The sequence below is a fragment of the Aricia agestis genome, chromosome 9 (genome assembly GCF_905147365.1).
Source record: "Aricia agestis chromosome 9, ilAriAges1.1, whole genome shotgun sequence".
NCBI lineage: Eukaryota > Metazoa > Arthropoda > Insecta > Lepidoptera > Lycaenidae > Aricia > Aricia agestis.
Window position 1 is genome coordinate 3,120,066 of NC_056414.1, and position 13,046 is coordinate 3,133,111.

At 34.0% G+C, this 13,046-nt stretch overlaps 1 protein-coding gene across 1 annotated transcript in view; it reads right to left on the reverse strand.

The window, feature by feature from the left end:
• The window catches only part of LOC121730225 (protein white-like), a 31,516-nt gene extending 23,019 nt beyond the window's left edge, over positions 1–8,497 (reverse strand). The window contains exons 1-4 of the mRNA XM_042119181.1: positions 8,426–8,497; positions 1,562–1,670; positions 1,427–1,475; positions 367–544 (exon numbers count right to left, since the gene is read on the reverse strand). Coding sequence (XP_041975115.1) covers positions 367–544; positions 1,427–1,475; positions 1,562–1,670; positions 8,426–8,440 — 351 coding nt within the window. The 5' untranslated portion in view covers positions 8,441–8,497. The remainder of the gene's footprint in view (positions 1–366; positions 545–1,426; positions 1,476–1,561; positions 1,671–8,425) is intronic.
• Positions 8,498–13,046: the final 4,549 nt, after the last annotated feature.

The following is a 13,046-nucleotide window of genomic DNA, read 5'->3' on the forward strand; positions in this document are numbered from 1 at the left end:
TTATTATCTCTGCAGATTTTCCTGCCTCTATCTAAAACCTGACAGGCATTTTTGTAAATTTGACTATACTTAGGGTCTGTTTCATTGCTTTCTGATAAGTGCCAGATAAGCTATCTACCACTTCTTGACAGAGGAGTATGGAGAATCTGTCAATTAGGTTGTGTAGTGGATATCCGGCACTTTATCAGGAGGTGGTAAAACAGGCCCTTAATGTTGATGGCCCTGATACAACTATACTCTGTTTCAATTTTGATTTAACGCGGGTGATTTTGTTGGTAACATTTGCCAAAATTATGAAGCCTTCTCTTACACAAGAAAATTTGTAGGTCAGACTCACCCAAATGTTTGAAACCCATCCTAACTCACCATAAACACCAAATGCTCCCTCACATACAAGTCATCCATGAACACGTCCCTCTGAGGGACGATGTCCACCGCCCTTTGTAGCTCCCTCACATCCTCACCATTGATGGTGACAGAACCCGAGGATGGCAGGTTACATTTACCGGCCAGGGAGGCCAGGAGAGTTGTCTTACCGGCGCCGCTATAGAGAATAGGCTCTGAATTATGTCAGTTTCTTTATTGGCGGGAAAGAGGCTTTAAAACATTTGAGGCTGCATTCATAGAGATTTAACTATCAGTATGACGTAACTTTAATATAATATGATTATTTCGATTTTAAAATCCATAGATTTTTCAGTACTCTTCATTAATATTTAAAGTTATGTAATCATTAGGGAAAAAAATATTACGAAAGGAATTATGACTTATTTAATATTAATTAGGGATTTAATTAAAATATATTTTTAGAAATGCATCTCACAGCATCTACGCGTCGCGTTGCGGTATGAATTGACCTACGAATAATAAAAAACTATTTATTATTCGTAGGAATTGACCCTTAAATATGTCTCAGCTGAGTGCGGCCGTCCGCCGTAGTGACATCTCAATTTCGACGTATAGTACTCCAATAGTACTAGGGTACTATTTACTCCCTTGAGACGGCCGAGGAGAAGACGCGCACCACGGGGTGGTCGCAGCGCCTTGCCCTAGCTAGGATACTCGGGGTGGTAGTGTGGGGACACCGCCGCCCATTACACCGAGTTCCAGAGAGAGCCGTGATGCGCATGGTGCTCCTGCACATCGCGGCCACCGTGTGGGCTTTTCTTAGCCACCTCGCGAGGCGACCTAGAAAATCCTGCATGTTTTGATGGGTCTGGCGTCAGACGACCGTTGGTAAAGTTGCGGTGGGTTGATCGTGGCCGTAACTTTGCCTAAGCGGTGAGTGGAGCACCATGGGCCTTTAGTGGGTAGTTCCTCGGAAAGTCCCACATACCCCGGCCGATGTCCCCAATCCGCCAGGGATGCTTAATGCATTTCCCCATGTAAAAAAAAGGGCACTAATTACTAGAGTAAAGCATTTTACCTTGGACCGAGAATAGCCACAAACTCGCCCGACTTGATAGAAACTGAAACTAAGGAAGACGAATTAGCAAAATTCTATGTCAAGGAAGAATAATGTTAACAAAAGTAAAAAATCCAGTTCAAAGCATTCCCTTACCATCACAGAGGATATTCGTCGCAGGCTTAACTATTTTTCTTCTCCAGGACTTGACCCCTGGCGTCCACACATTGAGGTTGTCAGCTCTCAGTTGCACACCGTAGTTTTTCTAAAATTTTAATAAACCTAGAGTATTTCTAAATCTGTAAATCAAGGCCTCCTTTTCAACCGACTTCAAAAAAGGAGATTATCAATTCGACTTGTATGTATGTAATATTTCCAGTTATCGTATATTATGTTAGTCTCTATCAGCGTTTGAAAAAATGTGCCAGATTTCAAAAGTATGTATTATCTTTATGTTTGTGTTCACAATATGTCTCCGTAAAGCTACAAGCCCGGTATTTTCTTTTTGTACTAGCTGTATTGTTCAACTAAGCGAATACTGGAATACTGCAAGTTTCATCTAAATCGGTTTAGTAGTTTTTGAGATAGGGAATTTTAATTCTTAATTACGTACATTAATTTTGAAGTTGGTTTTATCTTTTTCAAAAAATACTATTATTCAATCCTCGAACCGTGTTATTTTAAAGTCGATTTTTTGTGTGACCATGGTATAGGTATAGAAGAATAGGCACTTTAATTATAAATTATAATGAAGTGATCTCAGTTAATATCATAACTAGGCTGCTCTATCTTTGAAAGATAGAGCAGCCTAGTTATGATATTAACTGCAAGCAGCCTAGAAGATCCGTCCGGATTTGTCCTATTTTGAAGGGTCAGGGGACCGCCCGGCCGGGTGTTTGGAAGGTGTCTGGGTGCAATCCGATCACTTTTTTTGTTTAAAGAATTTTTTTAACCAGGCAGCAATAAACGAAAGATAAATACTCGCTAAACATACACACTTTCTTTCTTCTTTGATCAAAATCAACTACGATTTCAAGGACTTAAAAGTTAATCAAATCTTTACAAACTTTTGTTGGAAAAGAAAGATGTTTTAGCAAAAATTGGTAAAACGTAATCGTAAATATTTTTAATGGTCTGGGGAAATAACCACATTTCGGCGATATGACCGAGATTTTTGTTATGCTAGACCGGCGACGGCAATAAAGGTGATGTCAATTATTGGCAACCCTAGTCAATACCGCGTGGCCTCACTCGAAACAAAACATATTTTATCCATAACAAACTTTTGCATCATTTACAATTTTAGCAAGATCTATTACGATGGTCGTGAGTCGTGACTAAATTACTAGATAATCGGTAGCTTACCTGCATTTGCAATTATTTTATCCTTTTCAAGGTTAAAATTATCCTCCGCAGGATTAAAGCGCTTAGATTTTTACAGCCACTGTATAGTTTTATAATATGTGAACAATTACTATATGGTACATATAAATATAATTGTATATTAGTATAGGAAGTCCTGGTATATAAACTTTATAAGGAAACCAATAACCATGCGGCATAGTTAGGGAATGCAATAGCGGGATACCGGGATCCCGAAATACCGGGATCCCGCATGTATTTTGCGGGACTAATCCCGTTCGAAAATTTAGCGGGATCCCGCGGGACTGGCGGGATTACAAAGAAGCGTGATACATACGTGTAACTCTGCGCGAGGGGATGCGAGAACTGGCTACAGGCAGCCCACTAAACAATTTACAGTCAATTCACCTATATTTCACTTTAAATGATAATAATTGTCCCAACCAGCTTGGAAGCTGAGCGAACTTTTTCAGCTGCTGGCTACTTTGTGTCGAATATCAGGAGCCGTTTGGGAGGCGACAAAATTAATAAATATAACTTTTATAAGCTTGGGCTGTATCATGTATGTATGTAATGGAATCTTTTAGTACAATTTTCTCTATATTTAAATTAATAAAAAAAAAGCTAAATTTAGCCTTAACCATAACTTTAACCTTAACTTTAACCACGCCTCTGGTGCAACACAAGTGAAGTAATCGATTAGGCTACTGACCTTTTAATATCATCCGTCTCTGCCTCATCCCATGTGAGGAATAGTGACAGGTAAAAAGGTCAATGGTCGAATAGTTAATTTATATCCTATCCTAACTTAACATTTTAACTTTTGGTATAAATTATCAAGAAGTATTGCGTGTTTACAATATTTTATGATTTTGTAAACTCAAACTTTGTAAACAAACCAGCTTAAAAAGTGTAATTTTGTATCAGTTACTTTCAAAAGCGCATTGGTAAATGAAATTGATACAAATTAAACTTCTGAATGTCTATATTTTGTAAATGTCGACTTTCAGAAAGTGACAAGAAAGTTCCCACCGCGGTTTTACTCTAGTTTTGCCTAGAAAATCCGATTGAGTGTTAGAAACTTACAAATTTCAATTTTAAGTAGTTATCGTAGACGAGAAAAAAAAAATCACCCTTTTTTACCATTAGTTCAGTTTGTGTCACAAAACACTGAATACTAATAAACTAAATATTAGTAAGAACATAAAATAAATAATTATACAACTCTACATAGAGTCTTCGAAGATCTAAGCTCACCGCCACGTTTGAGAAGCTGCGAAACCGGAAATTTTACGATAGTGTATACTATAATATATGTGTGTTACATAATGTATATTGTATATGTAAGAATAATATATTTTAATATATCACTTCACAACAATACGTCCCGCTCAACAGAGGGCCACACGGATACTAGTTATCATAATGTTCGAATTGTTTTTTTGGTTTCTTTTGATGCGTTTTCCAAAAAAGGTGACTGCAAATATTTTAATATTAGTTGAGACGTGTTTTGGATTTGTAACTCTATTTTTGTAACAACAATGGTTGTTTTTACATTGGATTTAAGCAAATATAATTGCATAAGACTTGAGAGCTTTAGCAAAGCTGAAGTTGCTGTGTGTCGCTTAATTTATCTACACGATGAGTGATTTTATGAAATTAAATGAAGAATCTTTATTCAATAACCAACATGTTTTGTATTTTAGGTAAATCCTGTGTTATTAGACCCTAATATATTATTAAACTTAATACAACCAGCAACCTATGGTATTTCTACTGTCTACGTCTCATTGAAGAGGCTGGCCATTGATGGAGCAGGAGCGAAAACATTGGTAGATCCAGGCCTTTGCTCAGCCGTGGGACTGAAAAGGCTAACAAAAAAAGTCTCATTTAATCGGTCCTCGATAAATATTATAGATTATCCAATTTTAACATTAATAAATAAGAAGAGATTGTCATAGAGATGAGTATCCATATTCATTTTAAGAGAATAAATCCTGTAAAACATTTTTTGGAATTTGACCAAATTAGAAAGGAAGAGAAGACGGCCTGTTTTAAGTCTGTCAGCCAATTTCTTAACATTCTGGTGGTGGTAACTAAGAGCATGGAGTAAATCGTCTATGGTAAGAGTTAGGTTTCATAATATTTGATTAATATAGACACGACATACTGTATTGGCCTGTGTCCGAAGGTGAAGGACGGGACTTACACGAGGCAACTATTTCGGTAATACGAGTACAATAATGGTCCTGAGGCTTTTTATACAGGTACGGTTCGCAGAAAATTAAATGCATTATTTCAAGTACCTACTACAATAGTAGTTTAATATATGTACTAAGTACTAACGTAATAGGTCAATGACAATAATATAATTAATTTTTATTTTAAGTCAACTTTTAATTTAATAAAAACTTAAATGGTCTACCTTAGTAACCGTTACTAAGTCTAAAAATATCCTGGTATGCCCTAACAATGTATTTTAACTTACAACTTAGTCAAGTTTTGTCTCGAAAACCGTGACAACTGATAAGTGAACCGTGTATACAGGGTGTAACAAAAATAAGTGATAATATTTTAGGGTATGTACGTGTTCCTTGTAGAGAGTTCACTGTGAAAGTAGCAGCGCTGAAAGACCAAATTTTTTTTTCACTTTTGTATGGGAAAACTCGTAACGCTCGGGCTTTTGCCCATACAAAAGATAAAAAAAAAATTCATCTTTCAGCGCTGCCACTTTCACAGTGAACTCTCTACAAGGAACAGGTACACACCCTAAAGTATTATCACTCATTTTTGTTACATCTTGTATAATATAATTTATCAGTTATCATGGTTTTCGAGACAAAACTTGGAGGCATAGAGCCATAAAGAATTAAAAGTCAATAGAAAACACTGTGGTTTGTCTGTGTGTCCTAGGGCTTAGCATTTGGATAAAATATGAGTGAGCCATTTTTTTTTAAATCTGAATATAGAGATTGAAAGTGTTCATACTTCTTAGATATAATATGTCATCAGTCATCACCAACTCTCACCCTGTTACAAATTTTGGGGGCTCTTTTTAATTTTCTTAATTTATATAACGTTTAAAGGTTGTTTGTATACTAGTTTGCCGACCGTACCTCAAGCAAGTGTCTGACAGGATAATTTGACTATAATCGGCGCTTAAGTGATTCTCATAGGCGTCTGGGTGCTGTCATCAATCATCACTATCTAAAAGATAATCATCATCGAGCCATCTTCCGTGTACACGATCGGATATGGACGATTACGTTTATAAATAAAGTCTATGGATAATTATTAATTTTACGCCTACGGCTAACTCTATGTACTACTCATTGTATAATATTCTATATATATATATATATGTCGTAGGATGATTTGATAAATCCGTGTTTTCGCGAAATCCCTAGAATTTTCGCGAAAATTCGATTTATCAAATCATCCTACGACATATATATGTATATATATATATATATATATATATATATATATATATATATATATATATATATATATATATATATATATATATATATATATATATATATATATATATATATATATATATATATATATATATATATATATATATATATATATATATATATATATATATATATATATATATATATATATATATATATATATATATATATATATATATATATATATATATATATTTTTTTTTTTTTTTTAAAGAAGGCAGGTCACTGTAGCCCTGACGTCACTGCGACCCATGAGGATCTATTGTGACTCCTTCGCACTAGAGTATCATCCCCAACCCTATACTGCTCATAAATTGAACGATATGGTTGGGGTTGGTGCCACACATTCTATATATACTATTTTTTATATTCTTATCCTTCTTCCTAGTCGTATCCTCGTGGCTGAGGGACGTGACCACCAAAATTAGCTTTTTGGGATAGGGCTCTCCACTTGTCTCTATTTTTGGCCTGATGAAATGCCTCCTGGAACGTGCAGTCAGCCGCCTTGACAATCGCGTCTGTCCATCGTGTAGCCACTCTGCCTCTGCCTCTTTTCCCCCCTAATTGCCCAGCTAGTATGAGACTTTCAAGATTATTAGGCTCCCGGCGGGCTATGTGGCCAAAAAAGGCAAGTGATCGTTGTGGACAAAGCGTGGACAGGCGGGTGGTAATTTTGAGTTGCTGAAGTATAGACGTGTTGGTCCGGTGTGCGGTCCAAGGGATGCCGAGCATTTTGCGCCAGCACCACATTTCAAAAGCGTCAATCTTAGCTCGAGTACGTGCTTTTATATAATATAACAATATATTCTTATATAATCATATAAATAGTATAGAATATAGAATATTATTCTAAAGTTTTAGCTTACTCTAGCTCTATAGACTCCAAAACTACTTGACCGATTTCAATGAAAGACACTTTTATGACTGGACCACGAGAAAATTTATTTCTAAGTCTCCTTATTTTGAGGTTAAAACAATACAAAAAGCAAAAACTTCTATTTTTGTACAAAAGCCGCTTATGTTATAATAAAAATTTGTGAGTTATTTTACATTTTAAACTCTAAGTACCTACTTATATTATATTTTAGCCTCATACAGTCACGCGCATAGTAACAGAATTTTGCCCTCATTATAATTTCAAAACTATACCATAAACTAAACTAACAACTATTTTAATATGCTTACGTAAACTCGTAAGAATAGTTAAGGGCCAAATTGTTGGAATTTTAAGAACGGGCCTTATTTGGAACGAGTTTTATATTTATTAGGGTAATTAAAGTGATAAAAATATTTAAAACTTTCAAGGTTTTGTGTGTAGTTTGTAGTTAGTTTTGATTTCTATTTATTGTTCCTTTATGAGTCTTCTTCACATTTTTTTTTATGAAATAAGGGGGCAAACGAGCAAACGGGTCACCTGATGGAAAGCAACTTCCGTCGCCCATGAACACTCGCAGCATCTGAAGAGCTGCAAGTGCGTTGCCGGCCTTTTAAGAGGGAATAGGGTAATAGGGGAGGGTAGGGAAGGGAAGGGAATAGTTGAGGGTAGGGAAGGGAATAGGGTAGGGGTTAGGGGAGTGGGCCTCCGGTAAACTCACTCACTCGGCGAAACACAGCGCAAGCGCTGTTTCACGCCGGTTTTCTGTGAGAACGTGGTATTTATCCGGTCGAGCCGGCCCATTCGTGCCGAAGCATGGCTCTCCCACGTAAAAATCACATTGGCTATGATGGTCCAATACAAGCAATTATTATGATCAATCATTCTGTATTCATCAATTATTGCCCTGAATACATGTCAATTGCGATTTGTGCATGCTACTAATTATAAAAGCTTCTCAGTCCCTTGACTGTCCCTTGGGCCCTTGATAGATACCCTTGTATCTATCAAGGGCCTTAAGATTTAATAATATTAAAATTTTAAATTAATCACAATATAAGTAGGTCGGTACATGACATCAAATATTAGCGAGTGATTATTATCATTTTAAAATATGGTTGATTTTAAATTTTGTTCCAAAAAACTTGTCCAACCGTAACTTTTTAAAACTTCCTGAAAAATCAACGAAGAAGGTCCCAAAAAGTTTTTTTTGTCTCTTTTTAAAAAAAAAACCCTTATTCAACTAAAGTAATGATTACGAATAATAATTATTCTGATTAATAATATGTGGTAATGACATACCTCATCGAACAGCATATCGCGGTCACTGTGGCTGCGCTGATGACTTACTACTAAGTACTACTTAGTGCTAACTTATACGGTACACCAAGGATCCTGAACTGGGACGGAGATAAGGGAGATAAAATGTCTCTGAATGCTCAAATTATGTTAAATCCCGGCTCACACTACTGTCTGTGCTATATTGTGATGTATTATAAATTATAATAGAGTGGACTTTTAATATTCGGATACCATTCTTAACGGAAATGAAATGTTTTTTCCGTACTTACTTACTAAATCTATCAAAGTGCTATTGTTTCCCAGTGTCTCAAGTTCACACAAATAGTGTGTAATGTGAGTTCAAATCAACTTGTAATAAAAATTTTCTTGCAGCCTCTTGAAATTTACATTTAAGTATAGTAAAGCTCTTATCTTTTATTTATCTAAATGATCACCATATTCTAATGCTATATTATATCTAAAATCAATTAGCAATATTCGAACGCATCAGAAATAAACCAGCACTGTAATTTTCAACAATATTGAGTTTCATAACGACTTGAAACACGAATGATAAATTGCATTTTAATTACAAAGCGCATCATTTGACATTTGCATATTATTAATAAGCCATTAAAATATTCTACATCTTGTGGTCTTACTTGCTAAGTATAGCAATAGTCATAAGTCATAAACTTTACTTGTGTAAGTGAATATCAAAACCCGGCAAGTCACACCCATACTCGAAACTGAACTATGAATGGCGCTAAATTTGAAATTTAGTTCTGTTTAAGTTTCTTTTTTCCAAATCACGTATTAAACCACGTTTAAAATCGACGATTTATTTCAAAACTCGGTACGTCCATTGATAAATCGAAATCAAACTCAAGCACGTCCACTTCGACCAATCACAACTAAGAATGGCGTCCAAGATGGCTGCCAGTTTGAAGAATTTTTGAGAGAAATACGCCTCGTTGTCGTCGATTTTATTGAATTTTGTGAGAAAAATGGAAGAACGCAGTATACAAATTAGTGTGGATCCTGAAAGAGCAAAGATGATGTCTATGTCAAAAGTAAAATGCCGAGAATAAAGTTAAACTACATTGTAAAAAGATGTGTTTTATTTTATGGCTTAGTAAAATATTACGATGAAGCAACCCTCAGTACGGGATTGTCAAAATAAGATTTAGCAAAACTAGATAATTTCAGTACCTATTTTTCGAAATCCGGTAAGTCCTCAGCGACAGTATTCACCAAACACCGATATGTCCAAACTTTAACAAGGTTTTAAAACGTAATCTCTTATTAAAACTGTATTTTTATATTTTCCTTTACACACTATCTCCTATATAAATCCCCATTTGCTGAAAATTCCAAGAAATACCTTTATCAATAGCCAAAAACATATTTCTCTAATTTGCCAAGTTTCGCTTATGGTGGACATACTGGGATTTGATATTTGTCTACACACTTATGACTTATACTTACTACAATAGATATGATATAACTTACTATAATATTATATATGATATGACTTATTATGATACCTAATCATCTATTGCTATAGCAATTATAGATACAGTGAAAAATTGTAACTATCAATCAAATATTTACTTCGTAATTTCTACTATTTCTACTTTTTACAACTTAAAAACGTTATTTTAAAATATAGTTCCTTTTGTAAAGTTTGTGCATACCCTTATTATGCATACAAAGGTAGTCTGTGACTGATAAGCAGTACTTAATCTAATGAATATTCATAACTGTGAGCTGTGACCTTGTTTAATTCATTTTAAATTTATTTTTTAACTTAGTAGTTTTAATTTAACTTGTCTAGACACAAGAGATTGGCGATAATCTTGATACTTACTAAATAAAATATACTTCAGAGCCGACTATTAATTACTTAACTGCAATTAACTATTAAATGTTAGACGTGGGAGAGCCATGCTTCGGCACTAATGGGCCGGCTCGACCGGAGAAATACCACGTTCTCACAGAAAACCGGCGTAAAACAGCGCTTGCGCTGTGTTTCGCCGAGTGAGTGAGCCCAATCCCCTACCCTTATTTTATTTTATTATTATATTCCCTTCCCTATTCCTTTCCCTTCCCATCCTTCCCTATTACCCTATTCCCTCTTAAAAGGCCGGCAACGCACCTGCAGCTTTTCTGATGCTGCGAGCGTCCATGGGCGACGGAAGTTGCTTTCCATCAGGTGACCCGTTTGCTCATTTGCCCCCTTATTTCATTAAAAAATGAAGATTTTGGCATAAGCCCCTTACTGCATACATTATCTATCAAACTCTTCATTAAATTGAAGTTCAGAATCAGAATCATTATTAATGCCTCTGAGCGCGGCCTTTAATTTTTAAACTATCCTTTCTCTACTTTAATTTCAATTAAAATTATGAAATTTTACAATAACTGTAATTTTGTAATACTTCTTCTCATACATAATATCTTTCTTGTTTTAAAACGCTTTAATTATAGGATTCACGACTTTGAACTTATGGTAAAACTAAATTAGCATATTCTGACATACAGCTTGATGTGCAAAGGTATAAATAAATATTGATGAACTATTGAGAAATACAGTTAAGTTCTATGAGACTAACCAAGAACGATATTAAATCTTTAACCAATTAATTCAGTGACTCAAGTTAAATTCAAAGGTTAAACAGAATTAATGACGCTTCGGTAATTACTATAAATTATTATCAATTTATATAAGCATCATATTATATTTTATTGTTGTACAACTAATTGAAAGTTTGATGAAAATGAAATTATATTTATTTTATTACCTAAAGGCTCTTGCCTGAAGCTAGCGGGCCCCTAGACCTAAAATAATAATATTTAACAATATTTTATTGAACAACTTATTTGAAAATAAGATTGCATGGCCGGCGCGTTCAATATTAACCCTACGATTAATAATATTGCTAATTGCACAATACGTGATATTGCACAATTGATGGCCTAGCGTCCCGCTTAGGACAATAAATAAAACAAAGTTTTTTATAAAATTTTATTAACTTTAAAATAAACACCACACTCGCATACGTTAATGTAATACTTAAACAGACTAATCGTCGTATATAACAATGACTTCAATTGAAAATGGCACTTAACTGCATCTACTTTGAGTTTAAATTTAAACAATCACAAAGATCAGAGCCCACCAAAATTTTTCTGCTTCCCTACAATAAAACAATTTGCATACTTTTTTTTTTCAAAATATTCTCTGAATATAAGATTCTAAAAGTTTATGATAAGCTTAAGGCACTGTAAGTAAATTCGTTGCATCTTTGTTCGTAAAACTAATTTTATACTTAGATAATAAATACATAGAACCAAGGTAAATATAGTGTAATAAACTATAGATATACATATTATACTAGTTAACTCGCAAAGATTCAGACCTCAAAGTCATTAGAACACAGGACTTCTAAAGAATTATTATAATAATTTTATATGTTATAAGTTTATAATTAGACAAGGGGACAGCTCGATCGGAAGATCGGAATTCGGATCGTATAAGGATCGGATATAGGTAACAGTAATTTGGGCCCCGTAAGAATATTCTAAATGTCTGCTGCCTATAGGTACAAGTATTTATTATTTTAATTATTATGATGGTATACTTATATAAAAACTATTCGGTTAGGAAGTTATAAATTATATAATACAAATGAATTCTTGAATGTCAGAAAAAGAAATGATTTTAGACAAAATATTTTAAACAAAATAACTATTACATTTAAAAAATATGTGAGGCCGTAAAAGTAATAAATAAATGAATGAAATTTGAATGTGTATGTAATTATAATACAATTATACAAACACTTAGGCTACTTTTACTAAAAAATATTCATCAGTAGGATTTTGGATGGATTTACTTCTAATTTTATCAAATTTATTTTTAAACATAATATAAGTAGTAAGTATTACTTAATTAAAGTTTTATTTCAATTATCAAAATTCAAAACTTAATTCGAGTCATAACAGAGGATAATTTGCTTTAAATATTGTAAATTGTCGTAAATCGACTTGATGACTATTATTTTTTAGTAATTTCTGAAGATTTAATTTTATATCTATTAATTTAGGGAAAAACAGGCTAAGTTCGGAAACAGGGTAAGTCCGGACAATTCAAATTCAGAGTTAACTTTTTATCATGAATAATTCAAAACAAGGTAAGTCCAGACTCCAGATTATTACCCTGTATCCAGATTATTACCCTGATTAGATTTATATTAAATTCGAATTAAACTTAATAAAACATGTTGATCGTAGGCGGGCAAATTCTAACGGAATATCAATTTTTGGTCCCTAAAAATCGATAGCTTAGAAAAATCGCAATATCACACCAAAATTTACACATGCTTTTTAACATTATATTACACATACAGTATACACAGTAGTATTCACATGGCATTTGAGAAAAAGGGCACAGCCAGTGTGCCAATGCAAAATTTTATTTTTTCCCACCACCTTGAATGTCAATTGTCAAATCGAATGAAATCAGAAAAAAATGAAAATTTAAAATTCGAGTGCACAATTTCGTGAATAGCGCAATATAAATATACACAGTAGACTAACTGAGGCGTGTCCATGCAATTTAACGTATTTAACACACAGA